General features: G+C 27.6%; 1 protein-coding gene across 1 annotated transcript in view; it reads right to left on the reverse strand.

The window, feature by feature from the left end:
- The window catches only part of LOC106678649 (coiled-coil domain-containing protein CG32809), a gene marked incomplete in the record, with an annotated part of 525,778 nt that overhangs the window by 170,660 nt on the left and 330,814 nt on the right, over nt 1–24,304 (reverse strand). Inside the window, 7 exon segments of the mRNA XM_067047514.1 lie at nt 407–569; nt 1,093–1,291; nt 8,025–8,042; nt 8,642–8,710; nt 11,426–11,591; nt 12,291–12,317; nt 15,385–15,527. Coding sequence (XP_066903615.1) covers nt 407–569; nt 1,093–1,291; nt 8,025–8,042; nt 8,642–8,710; nt 11,426–11,591; nt 12,291–12,317; nt 15,385–15,527 — 785 coding nt within the window.

The following is a 24,304-nucleotide window of genomic DNA, read 5'->3' on the forward strand; positions in this document are numbered from 1 at the left end:
TTAAACCTCATAATTTCTTCTAAGAAATCATGTCACAATTTGTGCATCTTCACTACTCCTTAGCACAGCTATCACTCCTTGTGGTGGTCCCGAAACGTTGTACCATGCGGTGATAATTTTAATAAAGAAATTTCATTAAATTGGAAGTCATTAACCTCAAAAGAATTTTTTTTTAAAAATTGACTCATCAAACTTCCTATAGAGATCATCCAAATAAATTTAGAAATATTTTTAAGGAGATGGTCAGGGCTGCAGGTTATTAGAAAAAAATTGTGGAAAAATATTTTTTTTCTTCATGACCACACAATTTTCAAATTCACATATGGTCAATCATCTAAATATAATGTGAATCATAAATATTTATCTGACATGCTAACATTATATGTATATATGAAGAAAGTCTTACCTTTGTTTTGTGTATATGCTGATGTTGAAACTCGGAATCGAATTCAGGTTCTGAAAAATAAGATTGATCCTGATCCCAAGTAGGGATCGGCCCAGCTCCTATAACATCCCCTGACTCAAACAACCTTAGAACAGATCGATCTCTTATATCACGGAGGTGGGACCTAGAATATAAAATAACAACTTCTTAACCAGCTGTTGATTAAAATAATAAAAATAAACCATTTATAATGTTTTTTGTCTCCATAATTATAAGCATGCACACAAACAGATATGAAGGGCTTTTATAAACTATGTAAACTAGTCCACAGCTAACAGCATACTTCAGCCAGGTTAGTAATCAAGATTATTAAGAAAATAAAGTAATAGTTTAACTATAAAGAGCCAGCCCATATGAATGGTTGCTAGGTATGTTGTTTACTTTAAACATTTGAAAGTTTACACAGTTTGATATTTAAAATTAAAAACTAAAATGAAGGAAAACTGCTCTTTTTATGTTTTTTTTCTTTCTTTCTTTTGTTCCAATCTAAATAACAGTTACAAACTGCTAAAAGTAAATTATGAAAAAATATCAGACTGCTTGCTAGGAACCTATTTAAATACACTGTTTTGCACTTACAGTATTATTTATATCCCATACAAAATTAAAATTTGTATACCTATAGAAGATATATGCAATAATAGTACCTTAGATCTTCAAGTTCATAGAACATATCCTTAGATGAATCATGAATGTATATTTTGACATGAGGTGAGTCCATATATTCCATTGTCAGCTGCTTCGGAAAAGACCTGACAAATAGGGCTTTAACCGTATCGATTGAAGTGATTTCATTTGGAAGGAGGGCACGTTTGGTCTCACTTCGATATTGGAGAAATACCAGACCTACAATATAAATAAAGAATGTACATAAAGTTAGGTAAATGGTAAACATGAAAATGGACACCTGATAAGTAAATGAGATAGAAAAACATAAGGATGATAGACATATAAATTAAAATTGGTTGAATTACTACAATTAAAACTGATAATATTAAACTTTTTATAACTCTAAGCTATAGTTGGTGCTAAAAGAGAGATTATCTCCATGATCAAAATATTTCTTGAATAATACAGTACAATTCTATACTATGGATTTTTTGTAATGAGCCTTTAAATTGGCAGAATGACTAACTACATGAAATCGATTTTTATCTTTTCAATATTGATAAGGTTGGTAATATGTAGAATAACATTCCAAAACATTTCAACAAGCATAGGGACGTTAGATGAGAAGTATGATATCCGTACTTTGTGATCCAGGCATTGCCTTGCATCAAAATAACATTTGTGATATATTGTTGCTGACATCTCTTCTGTTCTATAAGGCGACCTCTGCTTGATACAAGAAAATGCAGAAACAGACAACATTAACTGTTCTTAGTTTGAGGAGTAAATTCAGCAAAAGAACAACTCTATATATCAGAACATTATTGTAATAACTTTCCCTACAGATACTGCATTTTAACTTTCACTAGAATCTCCAATTCTAAATCAGCCTGATAGCTCTCTGGTTTGTAATGGCTGATTTAAGTTTCATTGTGAGTGAGACAAAGGCCATCCTTGGCCTGACAATGGCTAGAAGTTCTTGCAAAATGTGGAGGAGAATGTTTCTTTATTTCTCAGAGATAAATCATGAGTCCCAATCAACCAAAACCATAAATAAACTAAGCTCTTTGTGGATACTTCCAACACCAGAGTCAACTTTGGAAGTGATTTCAATGATGGTGGGGTAGCAATCCCCTTCAAAAAATGCAATGAACAGCTTCAAGATAGTTTTATATCAAACTCATTTTTAGCTGACAATCATGGCCAAGAATACAATACTATAGCAATTTTCAGAAAGAAATCACTAACTCTAGGATAGAGATATAATACACTAGGATAGAGTTTGTGAGGAATAGTCACAACTCAGACAGTAACTAATTTAAGAAGAACAGTTAAATTATCAATAATAAACAAAAAATTAAATAAATCATTAATAAAAAACACAATAGAAATCAAAGCATCAATAAAACTGTTACTGAGAAATTTTTCATAAAAAAAATTGAACCGAAATTATCAAAATTATTTATCTCAAGTAGTTCTTAGCTCAATAGCTCTGTTACTAATTGTACGCCTATAAATAATTTATACTAAAACCAAAAAATAAATTGCTTTTTCATAAATCATGATCATACATAAGTTTGATAGACACTCTACAACATTAAAAAAAAATTGTAAATTAATTCATCAGCTAATAATTGAATAATTAAATTATGAATTAATTCATCATCTAAACTACAATTATGCATTTCACTATCTATTCTCCTATCACAATTAAATTTATGACGTATTTGCATACTTAATTAGTTAAGTCATGTCATTTAATAAAACATATAATGTCTAAGAGAGATTTAATTAATAAAAGGTATTGGTACTAAATACTTAACAGAAAAACTGGTAACATGAGTTAAGCAAATCAAGAAATAACCAGTACTATAAATCTGAATAAATAAATAATAAAATACAATAGAACATCAGTTCCAATTGAATATATATATTAAATACCAAAGTAAAAAAAACATTAAAATACTGAAGAAACTTCATTATAAAATGGATTCAGACATAACCTCCATCAGTACCGTATTTTCTTAAGAGGGAAAATAAAGCATTTTATAACTATTTTTAATATAAAAATCAGTAATAGTAATATCAGAAACATGTCTCACATGAATTATTATGTAAAAGTATTTCATTATAGCTATTTACTATGTATGACATGTATGAGAAGGGTACTAAAATAAAATTTATATGGAAAATTGCCTTGCAAAGCTGACAACAACCAAATATCTAATTAAACTTTTAATGCAAAACATCAAAAGTGAGTAATAAAAAGTTCAATAATGGAAATACATGAATCATTATCGCACTTTATGATCATTAATAACAAACAAACATATTTGTATTAATAGCATACTCATACTTACCATTAATTTTCAGAAAATCTATCTAGGACACAAAAAAAACTCACTACTCATAAAATATTTATCATATATGCTTAAACAAATGACATAATATCAACCAAAAATAGATAATTTGTATGCTGACAATCACACGATAGGATACAATACGTTTATAAGATGATTGCCCATTGCGCTAAGTGATACATGCTTGGTACTTTACTAATGTGCTAGGGCTGTAAGTCAAATTTAGCCCTTTAGACTTCAATTAATATAAGACATAAAATGCTTCTATACATCTTTTTAATTACACACTCGATGACTAAATAATATGTGCAAATAAAAACTAATCTATTCAAATCATGAAGGATATTTCAGAGAATAGAGGTAAAACAGAAGCTGTCTCTCTCACGGTGCCAACAAATAATAATTTATACTTACATTTTGTCTCATATAAAAAAAAAATCAAAAACAAAAACATCCATAAGAAACATACAATGCTGATGAAGTTGATAAAAATAGTCATCTTTATTTGAAAAAAATCAAATAAAACTACATGCTTGGCCTAAATAGTGAATTATCATTAAATTGATTTATTCAAAGTGCTCTTGCTATTTAAACATAAAGAGTAATTACAAATTGACTACACAATGGAATACAAAAATGAAATTACAAAACATACAACAAATATATGCAATTAATCCCCTTAGCAGTTTAGCCTTCAACATTTAGAAAATACAGAACTGATTAATCAAATTTAACAGCAAATAAAAATTAAACATCAATTATTTAATTATGGTGAGTGGTTTAGGGATGGATACAACTTATAACTGGTTATGAAATTAAAATTAAAAAAAAAAAAAAACAACAAAAACTAAATATTGTGAAAAACAAAAGAATCCTTTGATATAAAATTATAAGAAAAATATATTTGATTAAAATAAACAGCTTAGAACAAATTTTATAATATGAGCAGCACAAATAAAAATGAATTTAAATAACAATTTTATTTTTATCAAGTTACAAAAAAAAAAAAAAAATCAAAAAAAAATCAACCAAGTCCCTTTTTAAAACTTTCTAATTAAAAGGACTAAATAAAGTAATATTCAATGATACAAGGATACAACATTACTGTGAATAAGGCACAACTTTGTGAGGAGAGAAATGGGGAACGTGGTGAGAGGAAATGAGAGAAACATACACCAACGTAGAAAAACAAGCTTTCCTACTCTCTTTTTAACAAAAAAAAATTACATGCAACTAATGTGTGATATGCTTCTCTTTATTAAGGAGGGTGAGGGAGAATGAACATAAAATAAACAAAAATTAAAGTAAAAGTTGTAATTAAAAACCAGGAAAAATAATAAGGGTAAATTATGTGTTGTTTTACATTTTATTGCTTTTTAGATAATTCATTATTTTATTTTATTTTTTGTTTCATGCAGTAACAGATAACATTTCAGCATGCAAACAAGCATGTCATTAACATATTTATATATTCACTATGCTTATCATCTGAATTATGTGAACTATGCTTGAAATAAATTTTCATTTCCAATATAATAAAATAGAAAATAATAAATTTGGAAGTGAAATACATTTTAAATTATATAAAATATTGGTTTCACTGGTTTAAGGAGAAAATAAAATGAATTAAGTAAAACGAGTGATTTTGGATTTTTCATTAATATAATTTAATTGCAAGTCAATGCTATATTCAACGAAGAATAAATAAAAATAAAATAATAGGAAAACAAAATGTTTTATCAATAATAATGATTTTTGAAGTATCAATGAAAAGAACAAGTACTAAAACCTTAGAATAGAAAATACTTAAGAAAAAAAAATCTAATGGACAAATTACAAAACAAATCAACTAACAGGATGAAAAAACGTATTTCCCCTACTTCAAACTGCCAGATGTATTTGAAAATATTCTTCCAACCACAAACACAAAAATTTAACAGAATAGTATAACCTTGTTTATTGAAAATATCTAATCTAATTTTTGTATGTTTTAAAAGTCTTTAAAATAGCAGAAGATAAGAATCAAAAGAAAGAAAAAGCACAATAAAAAAAAACAATAAATAATAGATGGTTTCGTATATGTTCTTGGTACTGGGACTTTGTCCTTGTTGTAAGATCAAATTGGTTTTTACACTGAGACAGTTAAGGAAATAGATTTCTCGTTCCCTATTGCCAAAAGGTTTAATGATTTATATTACAGAAGCATACTTGTTAGTCTTTACTAGAGCACGTAATTAAGATTTCATTAAAAGTTAACCAGTTAGATATGAGTGACCTTTATACAAAACTAAAGAAACAGATATGCAGTCTATCATAGTCTACCGATATCATTTGCTTGATTATTAAACACATAAAGTGCACCTACTAAGATAGGTTCAGGAGTTGCACAACAACAAACAATTTAATATAACTAAATGCAGATGGATTATTACGGCTCAGAATGTCGAGAATCCTTATTCACAGATATAACTGGGCAGACAGACAATGTATAGCAAGCAATGAGCTCTTTTATCTTTTTCATCCTTAGCCAATAAAGATGTTAACTAACAAAATAATGTAATGAAGAACATCAAGAAAAACTTTTTTCTCTAGTAACATTAATCAAAAACATATTACAGGTTTATAACATGAAAAAAAGGACCACAGAAAATATGAATTGTGGCTAAGAGGTAAAAATTAATAACACAGAAACACAATAAAATGTTTTTAGTTATAGTTCATTTTTTCAGTTGAAATTAAAGGAATTTTTTAAAGAATTTAAGAAAGACAAAAATAAGAATGGGTATAATGGCTTTAAAATCATCGGGAAAATAATTAAATACTAAAATTAAAACTATGCTTTACTAACAGGATTAAATCCTCTGATTAGTTATTTATTTCCAAATATTAATATAAATACAAAATTAAATAAGGACTAATACTTTTCAATTAAATAAAACTTATAGATAAAATATTCCTTATTCATTTAATTGTCTAAAACAATTCTTTTAATTATTTTTAAAATATTTTTCTGAATTATTAAAATTTACAAAGCCTAACGTTCACCTTTAACAGGCATCGCCATGGTCCTGGTGATCCAAGTAATAGAGAACCTACTGTACATAGACAATTAGCAAACAGCAATATTTTAGCTTAAAGGGTATTTTTAAAGCTACCTTAATTCCATAAGAAACTCTGCACTGAAGAAATCCTCAAGAATTGAATCACCTATTTCAAAGGAATGAAAATATATCGTGTAATTTTAGAGATTAAATTAGAAAACTTTAACACAACATCTAGTACAAAAAGTTCAACTATAAAAATGTAAAAATTAAATAGCTTGCTAGCTAAAAAATCTGGTTCCCCTATTATACTGATTAAAACACCAATCTATTACAAACAAACATTATTTATAAATCAACAAAAATAGGATTCTTACTAAGTTATTTTTCGTTTATCAAACATATTTTATAACACACAAGACATTTAATCTTTTTAAATATTCCTTGAACATAGCATATTAAATATTGAAGCAGATATTCTGTAGTATTCCTGTCAATTAAGTTTAAAGTAAAAAAAAAATAGATTTAATACGTATAAAAAGTCTTTGCAACAAAAGAAGAGCTCAATGTGAGAAGAAAGATAAATGAAATACATAACAACAATACTTGTAAATAAATAAATATAAATAAAAACAACACCAAAAAACAGGTAATAAAATCTTTGCCCAAAGTTTGTGAAATTAATTTTATAATTTTTGAATTGTTCAGGGTAACTATCAACATGATTCAGAGCAATAGCTCGAAGATTCATAAAAATCTATTTCAAAAATCTAGATGGTAACTAATTCTTGGGAAAAAATGCAGAATTTCTGATTTGATCTCTATGTTATTTCTATACTACTAGAACGGGAAATGTTCAGCTGTATCTGTTTACATGGTATTCACACGAAATATTACAAGAATAGGCATAAAATTCAAATAGTATGGCAACATAAAATTGAATTTATTAGTAATTTTTTATTTAGTATCTTATGCATTTTAGGTTTATTAATAACAAATTGATGCACCATCAAAAGTACTAGATCAAATAGAGATTTTTATGAACATTATTTTGACTGTCTATATTTTAAAAAATTTTCCAACATTCTTGGAGAGTTACAACTTCAATTCTTGCACTTTGTATTGGAATTTAATTCCTAAAAAAATTATTTAAAACATTTTTCCTTGATTTAAAAAAAAGTATTTCCAATAACTTTTTTAATTTCACAAATAGAATACAGTAAATAAGCAAACATTTCAAGCAAGAAAAGTTATGAAATTCATAAAAAGGGGTGTAGTGAGTGAGAAATAATGGCTACAAGAAGAAGACAGGGCACATAAAATATAATAGATATAAAATCACGAAAAAATAGTTGAAGAATAAGGATAGTATAGGGGTGACATGACTGTGTCGTGTTAGGTGGTGTTTAGATTGTGTTTATAATACTTTTTTCTCTTTTTATATATTTTTTTAGAATGAGTGAGGACACAACCATAATCATGTCATGGGCAACGTCGTGCGGGTACTACTAGTCATAATATACACTGTGAAAATAATGGGTACAAATAAAATGTATGGTGTTATTTTACCATTATCCAGGACAAGTCCTAGTCAAAAATAGAAAAAAAAATCAATAATTCCTATAACAGAACAATAATGTTAATGTAAATAAATAAATAAAACAATGACAAATAAATTAAATCCAAACTATAGCAATGCGCTCTAACTCAAAAATCAAAGGCAATAAGTTCATACCTGGAATTAACAAGCTCAAATCCAAAACCTTATTAAGAAAAGCAGCTTGAATATCCATAATAAAATAAATAGGATCTATAAAATACTAAAACTTCCAATAGCTAATAAGAAATATCACCATTACCATTATAAAAAAAAAAGTTTGTAATATAGTTTTCTTAAATCCTCATCTTTGATGATTTGGAACAAGATAACAGACTATTGTTACTTCATCGTTATCCAGCACTCAACTAAAATATTGGTCAATATTAGTTAAGGTTTTTTCTTTCCATCACCACTCAGAAAATGAAAATAATATCAAATATCATCTAAATAAGAAATAACTATAACTGAAAAGAAACGAAAAAACAAAAAAAAACTCAACGAAAGAAAACTAAATAAAAAAGAATGAGGTAAGTGCAGGGAGAAAGGAGTACAATTGATAGGGACTGAGAAATTGTGCCTTATTTACCGCAGTAATGCTGACCCGAACGAGATGCTTCTTCTTCTCCCTCTACCTCCTCCCATACACCACCTAGTCCTAATAGACACCAATTAAAGCTTTATATCCATATATTATATCAAACTAGTTTTTAAAGATACTATTATTTTTCAACAAAAAAGTCATTCACATAATAAAAATAGTTTTAAAAAAGAAACAACTAAATTTATTCAATCATAAACTTACTGAACATAAATTTATAGAAAAAAATTGTTTTTTGAGAATCAAAAATACTACATCCTTTCTTTAATTAACACTTTAAAATAAAAAACCAACCCTAACTAAAAACAATGAGAAGAAAACAAAAATGAACATCAACAGGACCAATCCTGTCATTAGAGTTAATCTTAATTGAATGGTTGAAAATCCTATATAAATTTTCATTAATATCACCACAAAAAAAAAAAAAAAATACAATTTACCTGAGGCAATAAATTATAAATAGATAATTAAAGAAAATTTGTATAATTACTAAATTTATAAGTTTATTGTATTGTTCTATAGTGTATGTATAAGTGTTCTGAAGAAACAGTGACATATAATATTAAAAATTGCTTATCAAACATGAAGATAGCTCGAGACCAAGAGTTAGCATACAAAGACCCATGAGCTTAGCACAACGGCCCCTACTTCCACATCTGTTGGTTCCCATGACAATTTGGGCCAATCACCCTGAATTAAGGGAAACTAGCATAACATAAAATAAAGTAATTTAAAAATGGCTCCTATCCCAACAAAGATATTAAAATAAGGCAAGGTTGTATTTGCAAAAGTTTTTTATATATTAAATTTGAAGAACTCAGTTGATGAGATCTTATGAGTTTAGATATAGTTTTTAGATAAGTAGAAATTAATGAAATAAATTTTAACAATGGAACCTTTGTATTAATAATTTAAATATAAAAACAGTGTAAATTATGAAAACATGAGTTATTTAATCCTCTGAACACCATGGGGCTCTTTCCAGAAACATAGAATATATGGCGGTCCTTATCTGATCCTCTTGACCATCCAAAATTAAACAAAAAGTTATGAGCTGGCACTATAAAACATTTTTACTCATTCTTTGAGTCTGAGCTATAGGAAATTTCTCCAACATTACTCCACTTGTAAAAAATAAATAAAAAATAACACTGTCAACAAGGGTTACTCAAATCTCTCATTTTACATTGGGTTCATTCGCTGAAGAGTACGATAAAGATTCCAAAAATCTATATTTTTTCTATTAGACTTATTAAAATTTTTCTTTGTTTCATTAAAGTAGAAAGCAGTAATATAATATTTTACCATGATGTCAGAAATGTTAGATTTATCAATAAGAAAACTTAGCTGGAATAAAAAAAAATTTCTTGATCAGCAATATTCAATGTTGGTTAAATTTTTCAGGTCCAAGAAATTCAATTTTAATCACCAAAATTGCAAAAATTTATCCCTTGGAAGACAATAGGTATTCTTTTATCACAATTACATGTCCAGTCACGTAACATAACATAAAGTGTAGGGGAAAAAACTTAAGAGATGAATAGCAACCACCAACCTTAAAAAATTTTACACATTTTCACTGGATGCCCCATTTTTTTTTTCAAATATGAAACTTTTTTCATTAGGAAAAGTAAACATGCAAGAAATATAGTAATCTCTGTTGACAGCGATGAAGTTTCAAGATCAGATTCTAAACATTTTGAAAAGACTTTTTCTTCTTCACTATTGGGTTAAAATTTAAAAAACACAATTATGATATCTGTGTGTATGATGTGAGTGATTGGTTACTAAATAAAATGTGTTAATATCCTAGGTAGCTAAAATATTACAGATCTAATATTAATAATTATTATATGAAGAAAAACAATATTTGAAAAATCATTCACAGTAGACATTTTGCAATTAGAGACCTGTGTATCTTATATAAGTGACTTATTTAATTAAGTAATTAATTTGTTCACCTTTTCCCTCGAGCATATACAACACCTTACGAATCTGATGTTGATGTATTTCCTTCTCTTTTTTTCACCTTAAAATTCTCCACTTTTTCTATATTCAAGGACACTTAAAACATCTATTCATTATTTAGATCATTTTTAGAGTGAGTAACATGATTAAATTCTGGTTAAACCACACCTTAACATTTTGAAATATGTCTGACACTCGGATAGTCCAGGTCAAATCCCAAACCAAGTTTTAGAGCAAAAAAAAAATCCATATACATTCTAATATTGCATAGATAGTTTTAAAGTAAAACTAAAAAAAAAAAATGACAAAATTAAAATATTTGCCTTGCAAATTAAATCAACTATCTATGAGTTCCAAAATGGAGCCCATGGTAATCAGAGGGTCAAAGGAGTTTGTACATTGAATATTTTATACAACTTGAATGCCTCAATGCATTACAACTAAATAATTTAATTTAATCTAATGTTTAAACAAAGTTCACAACAAACTATGTCAATAGAAATATATTTTAATGAGTGAATTGAAAGTATTTTATAAATAATCTTATTTACAAAAAAAAACAATAACTTAAGGACCCCCACGATGATGAATTGAAGTAATTTATAAAGAAAATACACAAGATTTACTTTTTAAATTATATGAATTAAGAGTATTTATGGTTGCATTAAATAAATAAAATTGTATTTAGTTTTTTTTTTAAGGGTTATTCCCCTTTTATTAAATAAAATAAGGAGAAAAAACAAACACAAAATATCAACAAAATACAACAAACTGTTCAACTAATACACAAAGATAACGCTTTACCTAATGGCCGCTCAAGAGTTTTGGAAGTGGTGCGAACAACAGGAAGAGATGATCTTTGACGGTTTCCTCGGCGAAAACCTGTTGAAGAAGTCTCCACTTCGGACATGATCCCAGGGTCATCATCCAGAAGCATATTGGGAGGAGGATAACCACGAGGCTGAGGTGACTAAATATCAAAACAAATGAGAGGAAACTTTAAGAAAGATATACCATAATTTTTTAAATAAAAAAATATTAGTTATAGTAATTGAGGTATTAGGTTTCCAAAACAGGTATTTCCATTTTTTAAACAAAATAAATTCAACAAAAGTTTTTAATAGTAGAAATGAGGCAATGAGAACCACAGCAGATTATTTCACATTTTTGTAAAAATTGTGTTTCAAGTGTCAAAGTATTGCATGCCATGCCATTTATTGACAGTACAAATAATTTTATTAAATTTGAAACCATTCAGAAGATACAGCCAGTTTAACAGATCGTCCAATGTGTGTTCGATCTCAAGTTGGCAGTGCAAGAGTGGATTAAGTAGCTTCATCCACAATGTCACTACTAACTGCTGAGTAGCTACTAACTCAAATGCAAGGATTCATAAGCAAAACTGTTTTTCAGAAGAAAAATTATATTAAAATATTCAATATCGTTTTTCTCAAAATCACAGCTGGAGGGGTAGATTGACTTTGGTTCTCAAAGCCTCAAGTAATTTCTTTTGAATTAACCTAAACAATAATGGATTGTTTTAAATCTATTACTGAAAATGGATATGACTGCTTTTAAAATTAAGTACCTCAATTAAATTAGTCTAGCATTAGTTAAAAATCAGAAAGTAATTAAATTCTTTTTAAAAATTGAAGGAACAAGTAATCACCTTTCTACGGCTAGATTTTGTCCCAGTCTGATTGCAGCATGTAAAAAAATAAAATAAAATGTTAAAAGGGCAGATAAATTCCAATCATATTAAAAATTAGTCAATAATTAGTTATAACAACTTAAAGAAGTCTGTTTTGTTTCTACAAAAGTACTAAAGATTAGATTTTTGAAACCCGTCAATTTTAAGAATTTCAAATTTCTAATCTATTACTTATTGAAAGATTAACCAGAAAACTGTTAAATAATAACTTTTTAGAAGACTTATAATTCCATATTATTTCTTCATTACAATTTTTTATTAATTTTGTTTTTACTTCGTACTCTTCTCATCTAAAATTGGTTTATTATTAATAAGTTAAATATAAATGCAGTTTATTTTTGTTCTTTAGTTCCTTTGGCTTTACATTTTAAAAGAACATACATATAATCTGGTATTTAACAACAAATTTTAATTAGTTGATAAAATTAATCATATCAAGACACCATGAATGTGACATCCCTTTGATAAAAAAAAAATATATTTTGGTTAATTAGATGAAATAGTAATACATTAAAACATTTATAAAAGTATTAGAATTGATAAATGATTTCCTAAAAAAATGCTGAATTAGTCTCATATTTACAGTTGTACCACATAAGAAAATAATTAAATCTTGATTCAAACTAAGTGTACAAAATAAGTAATAATAATATCTAGTTAATTTATATACTGTTTATTATTTTTAGAATTCATTGAAACGATACAAACAACTAACACTAATTAATCCATTTAATATTTGACCTAAGAACTAAGATGTAGATACGAGAGTATTTTAAGACGAGAATACTCATTGAGATATTAGAGGCAGAAAAAGTATTTTTACCAGTATGTTATGTTATTTGTATTGTATATGTAAAAAGATGGAACAAATACCTTTTTAACCTAAAACCGTGTTTAACTTGATATTTTCAAAATAGAAGTGTAACTAAAGGGAAAAAAGCCAATGGATATGAGAAAAAAAAAAAAAACTGTTGAGATAAGTCTTTGCTAGTTTACATGATTCATTTGAATCAAGACCAAATTTTAAATATAAATGATTATATATATTTTAAGAAGGTTCTAATTTATTTGGAAAGTTCTGTTATACCCTAGAGTACATGGTTTATAAAAAAAAAAAACCTCTCACACATATTTAAGCTAAATAATTAATAATTATGATAAATTTATGGAAATGAAATCTTCAGTTGTATTGAGTGTAATTGATCATCATACTTCATAATGAAGGAGCTGGTTTATGTTAAATAGATTTTGTTTATTTTATTTCTGTTATTGAAAATATTTTCAGCAATTGCATGCACAGTCAAGTGACCAAATGAAATGTTTAACAGTTATTAAGATGGCTAACACATTGTGCATTAAAAGAGCAAACCTTTTTTAAAATAATTAGTTCTTTGGCCGAAAGTTATTTTTTCTATCGCTAAACCTGATCATGGAAATTGTATACTAATATTTAGAAAAACCACCGACATTTCACTTTTTGTTTAATACTTTTTTTAAAATTTACTTTTATGATATATTTCCATTTTCATTCATAATTCATTGTCTGATACACTTAAACAGCTGATTTTTAATACATTTTTCCTATGTTCTTCATTAATTTTTCCAAATGTTACTCCAGGAACACCTGAGTGGATATAAATTAACAACCTATGAATATAAATAATAAGTGCATTAAAAAGCTCTATTTCCATCTCAAAGTAGACATATATTAAAAATAGGTAATTCTACAACCCATGAAAAGTCAGGGGTTTAGTACTTTGTAAGGGAGTACTAGATAGATACTATATAATAAAATATTTTCAAAACTAAAATCATATAACAGACATTGGTTACTTAAAAAAAAAAAAAAAAAAGCATTTGTAGTTAAAAATATCCTATATTCTAAACAACTAAAGGACTATCCTCACCATGGTACTTATTACTTAGAAATATTTAGTCGATTGTAGTACACTGTTGATTTGCTGCTTTATACGCTATCCTACTAATGAGAGCATATACAGAATGTATATGATTCTTGATGATAGGAGATTTCTTTTTATGATTATTAGATTAGGTTTGTAAAAAGCAGCACCATTTTTATGGTATCGCATATCTATGGTCCAGCGAAATGATTACAGACAAATGAAAAGAAAATTTGGGTTTGCTGCAAAAAACAAACAAATCCATCCTGGAGAAGTTATCAACTACATGTACTAATAATGGAACAAGAAAGAGATATTTATTTCATAACAAGCAATACTACCCAAATATAATGGGTTGCTATAAGTACACAGACTAATCAGTTCCATGATAAATTGTAAATACTAAAATAAGTAATTAACAAAGTTATTATAAAATATAAATACTAATATAAGTGATTAACAAAGTAATAACACTTTTCTTTTACATTATGATTGTATAAAATAATAACTACTCAACATTAACATTTTTTTAAATATAAGAAGATGGTCAGGGTTGCGGTCAAAAAAAGAACAAATAGTTTAAAACTATTTGGACATTAAAAATAGTTTTAAACTATTTGCTCTTTTTTTGACCGCAATCCTGACCATCTTCTTGTATTACCACTTTTACGGTCAACTATATATATATATATATATTTTAACATTTTTTATTGTATTTTTGACTTTTTGTTCTGTTCCTTTATCAATTTGCTCTTCCATTTTATTTTCTCTTTTTCTTCCCTTCTTGTTTTCCTCCTACTTATATAGTTATAATTCTCTCTATTTTAACTATTGCATAGTTATAATTCCCATTCATATCATATACCTTCTTTCTAGGGACTCAGCACAAACATTCAATATATTATACAAATTTTATTTAAATTTATGGACTCAAAATGTTTGTTAAAACTTTCGAAAAATATACTTAAACAAAATTAATAATACAAAGTTATAAATAAACTAAAAACTATAAATATAACAATAATAAAAGAAGTAAAGAAAAAAAAAAGAATAATTAAAAATTAATAAATAAGTTAAAATATTTTCAAAATTATGAAAGGAATAATCACCACCAAAGTGTTTTGTTAATCTAAAAAAGGTTGGATTCCTACCTCGAGATCAACACTCCTCAGTTGAGCGTACCTATGCTCCGATGAGGACAGGGTATGTCTCCTTAAATCATCTCGTAAGCGTCTACTACCTCCTCTCCCACCACTTCCTTCCTCTTCACCACTACCGCCTCCACTACCTCTACCTGTAAGAAAAATTATATTAGAATTATAATTTAGAAATATAGATCTTAATTAAGAAGAGGAATAATAATTCAACATTTTCATAATGACTAAAACAAGTATCAGTTGAAGAGACTTGAATAATGAGAAATAGACATGAATTTACACTACACTGATATGGTGCAAACAATTAAGTGCATAATCATTTTCAAAACTAATAGTTCCTATTAAAATTAAGCTGATAATCAACAATGGTAATAATTCATTACCACTATATAACTATGATAAACAACAAAAAGTTAGATATCCATTAATGAACAATACAAAATTTAAAAAATCATACAAAACTATAACTCTGGATTTTTTTTTTTTTTTTACTAATTTTAATAGATTATTGAAAAACAATTTATCACAAGCCTAAATTTAACTATTATACCAAAAATATATAAGTAATCTTTCAAGATATGTTCATCAGTGAGTTTGAAATTGTGGAAGTTAAAATTAAAAAATAATTGTTTAAGATTATTCTTATAAAAAAAATGTATACCCATGATTAGGCATTTTTTTCTTTTTATTTATGATTGATAAACAGAAATTACTATACATAAGAAATAAATCCTTTAATCAATTACTCTTTCAAGGGCATTGTTTATATGTTCAATTGCCACATGGAATATAGAAATGGGATATATAAATAATTTCAAATAACTTTATTTTAGTTTCCTAGACCAGACTGCAGTAAACATTAAATGAATTAAGTGAGCAGCTAGTCTGTTATACTCACGAGGCTGAGTGGATCACATTTAAGACCTAACCCATTGGGAAAAATTCTAAGGAGGTTCAAGAATCGATCCCAACAGCTTCAGCTAAATTAGGCAAAAAGTAGAGCAATGATTGGGGTAAATGTCGAAGCAATTAATATGGCTGTTAATGATAAAGTTAAATAATATTATATTTCGTTTTTTGTAAATCAATAACAATTTTCTTCCAAAGGTGGGTAAAGAAACCAATAACTGCTAATATAAAATATAATATAATAGTAAATAATAATTAATTATACTTATATACATAATAATGAAAAAAATTAACTTGAACTAGTAGATAATTAACAACAATATAAAAATAAATTACAAAAGTTGTCTAATAAATGTACTTTACACTGAGGGTATAAAAAGGATGCTCATTACCAATGAATTTGACTAAATATTGAACCATACAAATATTCAAATTATGAATATATATTTATCAAGAATATCACATGAAAGCTAAATAAAAATACAACAAATGCCAAATAATTACACACCGTTTATAATTAAATATATACAGTTGATAAAACAAAGAAGAAACAAAAGTTAGCCTTAATGAAAACATGGCTAAACCATATCCGGGACCAACAAATACCATTTGAAGGTCATTGGGATTTGATTTCATTCAATTGACTACTAATCAACAACCGAAATTCTTATTGTGCCCTTCAAACAAATAACGGCTAATTTATTTCCATTGATACCACAAAAAGATTGTTTTTAAAAGAAATGGAATCAGGACAGATTGATATTCAAACAAAATAATTGGTTTGCTACTTTAGTAATTTTATCAAGAGTTTAACACAGATATTTTAAGCTTATTTCGATTGAGGTTTTTACCAGGCATGAAATAAGTGTAAATAAATGAAATTTAATTCTCTGCTTCTAATGCATATGGTACAAATGAACAAGTTTCAATTTGTTAACATACAACATTTAAAGAACTTTTAACTACTATATGTAATTAAATAGTTTATATAAATAAATGACTTTGATTTAACAATAAAATAAATTATGGAATATTATTAAATATTTATGATCAAATGAATTGTTTTTATATATTAAATAAAAACAAATAAATTATTCAAAAGAAATATTATTGTTAAACATAATTATGTTCAGTCATGAATTATTTCATGGTTTAATAGACTTGGCCCTTCCCTTGAAGGAAAACTTATATAAAATTAAATAAGAAAAGAATATTAGTTTATAACTAAAATTAATTATTATGTGATTATTGGTCAATAAAAAGGGGGAAAAAATAACACAATTAATTACCTCGCATTCCAACATGCAAAATAAAAATATATTGGGCAAGCTGCAAGGTATGAGTCTACAAACAAAAATTTAATAGAGTAAATTTATTTAATTTTTTTAAATAATGCCTTCTTTAAGCAATTTTTATTACCCAGTAGATGTCACATTTTCTTATCAAGGTAACAAATAATTCACTCAATTCCATATCAACTCACATCACAACGGTAGCGGATACAATCAATAATCAAAAGAAACCAAAAATAGAATGTCTATGCTTCAAGATGGTCTTTTGTAAATATACATTATCTTCCAGACTGAAACCAGTACCAAACATACAAATAGAGAGGGAGTTTAGTACCAGTTATTTATTCCTACTGTTTAGATAATGCATGAGAGTCAGTGATGTTAGTTCAATACAAAAAACAACAAAACTATATAAATTCTTACATGAATTATTTTCTTTTGTGATAAAGTACCAATTATACTGCTATCACAATATAATAAAAGTAAAGATATATATAACGGGAATATTTTATAGGATAAAAAGATATAAAATATATACACATGAAAATTTCTAATAAAAAGAAGGAAACTACATAAAAATCACCAAGAGCGATCAAGGTTAGTGTTTCAAAAATAAAAATATTAAAAACAAAAATTAATACTGCAAAGGTTTATTTTATTTTTTCAAAAGCCATTGTGTACACTAGATAAATTTTAAAGGATATCTTCCAAGCTTGAGCCAGTCTTTGAACTAATAGAAACTGCTCAATGTAAGGGTTGCGGTCAGTATAGGTAAAGAGATAAGCTAAGGAGTGGATCTGATAGTGAAAACATTAAACTAAAAATATCAAAGAGACACAATACCTTCTCTGTGAAGGAGCAAAACTGTACCTGTCGGCTCCCGACAACACATTATAGTAATTAATCACTGGTACCTGTAGAATATACTTTGATGAAAACTGAGCTCAGTTGACACTGACTATTGATTAATAAAAACAAAAAAGAATCAGTTCAATATCACACCATGAACTGGGTCAAAAAAGCACCCTAAAAATAAATAACTTGGCATATGCCCAAAAGTTAACTCCTGTTTTCTTCCAGTTCGATTAAAAAGCTCAGTGAATATACCAGTTCAGCTGGTCCTCCTCAATATTCCACATCCATTTCTATCTTTATAGACTGATGCAATGCTCTAATAATGACTAAACCTTTCTTCTACGAACGAGTATTCTCAAATGTTCAATATTATTTAATTATAATAAATGAGACAAGGAAAATTATTATTTGACCCTTTTTTGTTTTGAAAATTCCATAAAATAAAAAATATAATATAACTTCAATAAAATATCTTTTCATTTAACATTAATGACAAAAACATATTTAGCTGTAATATTTTTATTTAAACATTAATATAAGTGTTTATGAAATAAATCAGATATAAAATAACTACAAATTAATTATGATAGAAGGAAAATTAAGATGTTTTGTTTATTCAATTGAAAATTTAGGATTTTTCATAAAAATAAAGGTTTTGGAAGATGAATATATGTGCATAAATATTAAATACGAAAACAAAAACAGAAAATAGAGCATTTTCCAATAGTATTCATGAGACTATATGTTTATATTATTTTCAATATGTAAATAAATAAGTATTACAAAATACAAGGAAGTTTTTTTATTATACACTGATAAACAAGTATGAAAAAAATTAGATAACACCGATGAACCATAAAATTAAAGGAAAGAGCAGATATAATGGAGGGAAAAAATAATATATGAGGGAATGGAAATTAAATCTTGTATTGTGTGGTTTATTGAGTTCAAAATAAAAATTGATAAATTTTACAAAGACTAATTTTTCAACAATGCTTAGGAGAATCGAGTTTTATTTCAATTTAGAATATGACTTTTATAACAGTTTAAAACTAAAATCTAACTGTCAACTGTCAACTAATTTAATCAATTAAAATACTATATTTTGATGACTGATCCACGAGACAATCATAATTTGAACAAATAATTAGGTTATTTACATTCCAAACAGAATGAAATAACTATTTAATCAAATAAATGGTATATAGTTGATAAGATAACCTTACCCGGCAAGGTAGCGGCTTTGTTTTCGATGTCCATAATATAGTATATGGTGAATATTTAACTCATAGTGATAGTAAATCCAGGATGAGATAATAATAACTGGGCAAACCAGTTATATTGAAGTCACACATATTAACTTAAACGACACAATCCTCCCAAAGACAGAGTTGGCACTGAGGTTTTGTTGTGGCTGCCGCCATAGGGAATTTTCCCTCCTTGGGATCAATCGAAATGTCCCTTCTGCCTCTTGGGTCTTCTTCAACCTCCCATAGGCAAAACCCTTCCTCTAATCATTTTACATTTATCTCGTCTATACTAGAGCCATTATTCTTCTCTTTTATTTATCATTGTTTCAGTTCATATATGAAAACATTAAATAACGGCCCTTAAAAATTAAAAATGCAACAGGGAAACGGAAAAGAAAATATTTAGAGAAGATGAAAATCAATAGATGTGGAAATACTAAATTTCTACACCACACACGGTACCATCTATATTGATATTAATTTGAAGCTATAAAAATAAATATTGAACCAAGGCATTTGAACGTATATTCGAAAAAAAAAACAACTAACTTTTACAAGTTCAGAGAAATAATTGCTGATTTTCAAAAGAACAATTAAATTAAAAAATATATAGCTTACAAGTAAAAAAATTGTTAATTAAAATTATTATAATTCAACCAATTTATATTTGTTCTTTTAACATTTATTGATGTGTTTTTAACATGTATTAATTTTTTTGTTACAACAATAACTATTAGGGACTTGGATTATTAGTATGCTGCCAATATTCATAAAATTACAATAGATAATATATGCTTTACTAGATAAAACAAAAAGTTAATAGTTAAAAAAAACGTCATTCTTCCGGTTAAAATGTTTCGCCAGGATTTTTATTTTATTAAAAAAGAAAGCAACATGTTACTTTAAATTATAATATTAATCCATTCACGATTTTCAATAATAATAAAATTAATATTTTAAACATGATTTCTTAAGATTACTAAAACTAAGGAAGCAATGAGAAAAGACTTAATAATTTAGCCATATTTCCGAGGCAGAATTTTAATCTATTCATTTGTGCATTAAATATATCAAAGTCTGAGAGCCCACGTAGAAAAATGTGACTTATACACGATTTATATCAGTCAATTATTGGCCTTGAAGATGAACAAAAAATACATGTTTAATTTCATGGATTTTTTAATTTAATAATAAAAATTTCGCTCATATTTTATCAAGTTCTCAAATCATTAAAGCTACCAACTGGACGAAAAAGATTATTAATGTATTCTATGAAGTATAGTAAATTTTCTAAAATTTGAGGCCAAAAGTTCTTTACGTTCATAGTTTCGGATATACAGGTTTTTTTAAAAATCAATATTTTTTTTTTCAAAATAACGAGAAATCATGATTGTTTTAATATACTTTGGCAAATATAAAAGCTATTATTCATACAAAGATAATCATAGCGCACTACTTTACAGTACATTTATACAATGCAATCTATCTTAAATTTGAGTACTGAAAGACCCACCTATGTACATCTAATGGCTACAGATCGAATAAATAACGAGAAATCAACATAATATGATTGGTTATATTCACTTATAGTATAATGTTCCTAATGAAAGCTATTTTCATTCCCTCAAGATGATTACCCCTCACGCTACAAAATAAAGTATCATTTGTAATATTGACACTTTATTTTCGCTAAACAATCTAAAAATATAATCTCATCACCAATACATGCATCATTAGAATACATCACCAATATCTATAATTTTTTTAATAGACACACGGGTACGAAAAAGTACATACAATTTCCAGGGAAGGCAAAGGATTAATAATCTTTACAAGTACCGAAATAAAAATATGAACTTAAAAAACCGAAGGATCATACTAAGAAAATGCTGAAGCTGAATAATGCGATTAGATACGGCGAAGAAAATTGTTTTCTCCTTTTGTCCCAGCTTGTTTGGTTTCTTTACAGACATTACAATGGTAAACATAAGGGACAATAATATCTGTAGTTGATACGATACTTTGAAAAAAACATAGGCACGTCTGGATTGTAGAAGAAATAATCGATATTTGGAATACTCAGTTGATACAATTTCATTTTTGTTCAAGCTTCCTACGTTTGGTCAAATAATGCCTAAAGAGTAATGGAATAAAAAAAAGAATAGTTTTAGGTAAGTGTTACAAAGTAATCAATTAAAAAAAATGGTGCATTAAATAACACAATTTATAATTTTGAAATTAAAAAAAAAAATCTACATTGTTATATAAAACGAGTTACTCAGTCGAACTAGATGCTTTTATTATTGAACTTTACTAATTGGATTCATAGCTGTGACCTATGAAGCCTTTGCTACAATTTGTTGGGGGAAAGGACAAATTTCTCAACAATTTTGACAGGACTTCCCAACTATATTAAGATCATGATCACTATAATTACTATGATGTTTCTATTTCCTTATAAGGGTCCGTGACACGGTCAATATTATGGAGTCGATATCGAATTTCGTCAATAAATTGATCGTCTGGAGTTATCTTATAGCAATGATATTGAGATGTATTCTATATATAACGGGTTCAATTATATTGCAGGAGTAACATAGGCTTTAAGGTTAAATTTTTGTAAGGATTTAGTAGTCTTCATCTGACGCGATTTTACATATAATATGTTTCTTTCTCCTTATCCTTGTGAAACAAAAGGTGTACTCACAAGATTTTATTTTGACAGTGGACTCACGTCCAAGAAGATGTCATTTGAATATGACAACTTTGACATTTGTTTGATAAATCTTCTCAACTGCCAACCACTATGACCAAACTTATTCGAAAATCTATTGAGATATGATTTAGAAAATCATTACAATTCATCACAGGTAACAAACTCTCCTTTCGGATTTCTTAATTATGTTACAAATATAATCATCCAAAAATGTACTAATGAATATTTGATAAAAATCTTCCTGGATAAATTCTTAATATTCCTTCCCGATCAATTTATGTTAATCTTCTGAGGCGCCTAAGAATAATGTATCGTATCTTCATATGCCAATCAATGGAGTTCTACACATGGATGAATATACACAAGTCAATTCAATGCCTTATTAATCTTAAGCAGAACATGTAATATATGTTTTTTTAAATGATATTATAAATGGTAATATAGCAACAAACAGTAAGTCAACGTCATCGTAGTTAATTAAATGTAATAAAATAGATTAAATAAACGATGAAAGGTGGAAAGAGTCTAAAGATCAGCTAAAATTAAAAATTTAAATTTTTTATGATCTATATTATCAAATATAATAAACAGATTATATTTGATAATATAGATCATAAGCATGAAAAACGCCCGCAACGTACATAGGTCAATTCAGCTTGCTCAATTTATTTTATTCACTGAAAATACCATTTCCCGGAAATTATCCCTTTTCTAGATATTTCTATACATTACGTAATTATTTACATTTTTTAACGTTTTGTCGTTGAGAATAAATTCTGCAGGATGAACTGTTGAAATATAGGTTTATCTAAGAAATAATATTATCGCCTGAATAAGCAAAAACAAATTTGATAAAATTTACACCAAACTATGTCTAAAGGAATTATCGACGAAGGGTAAAGGTGATTTGATGGGATTTGTTGGAATTTATCTGAATCCTCCAATTACGACACCATTCTTCGAGGGTTGTGATATGGGATTGGAGATTTTGGAATACAATTAATGGGTTGTTATTAACAGCGAGCACACATTTGTCATCGGCATACGTGGTGAGGATAGTGTTAGGATTGGTTGGAATGTCAGCTGTATAGACGGTGTAGAGGATGGGACCAAGGATACTATCTTGAGGAACACAAGCGGACTGAGAATAGAGGGATGAATAGGAACCATAGTGGTTTACTTGGAATAATCTATCAATGAGAAAGGAACGAATGATGAGAACTGGATGCAACTTAAAAACCAAATCAGTCTAGATCCACAGATTATGGCTGACACGAGGTGCTATATTTCTTTTCCCCAAAGCAAACTTTTTTTTATGCCCTTCCTGGCCATTACTGACATAAGGAAGGGTATATACAGGTGGTCAAGTTTCCTTTTCATAGGACCGCCACTAAATAAAATTCGATTCCCCAGGCCGGATTAGAACTAGCACTGCTGCAGTAACTAGACAGCAAGGTTATTGACGTCATAACTCTCTCGGCCACAAACGGCCCTCCCCCAAAGCAGACCGTCCATGGACCAATCCTGGACATTCAGGAAGATCACAAGGCATTTCCCGATTAAAGCAAACGAGCACTCCTATGCCGGTCGGTGTGAGTTACCTCTACTAGAATGATGTGCATCACAAATGCAGGGAGAGAGAAGAGTAGGTTTCGCGCAGTCACCTACCCAAGTACTGACCACGCTCAACTTTGCTTAAAGTTACCTATTGCACACGCCTTAACCGACTCAAAGAAACCCGATCACTTTCACTGTATAAATAACTGCTTTTAAACCGTAAGTTTAGGTTAGGTCGTAGCAAGTATCGAATATTTTTCTATCATAAACCAAAACTGTTATCGCAATTTCATATTCAGCTTTGGAGTTCTAATGATGTGCCCCAGTGAAGCAGA

Source organism: Halyomorpha halys, unplaced genomic scaffold (assembly GCF_000696795.3).
Source record: "Halyomorpha halys isolate HHAL.00 unplaced genomic scaffold, Hhal_1.1 Scaffold152.1, whole genome shotgun sequence".
NCBI classification, from domain to species: Eukaryota; Metazoa; Arthropoda; class Insecta; order Hemiptera; family Pentatomidae; genus Halyomorpha; species Halyomorpha halys.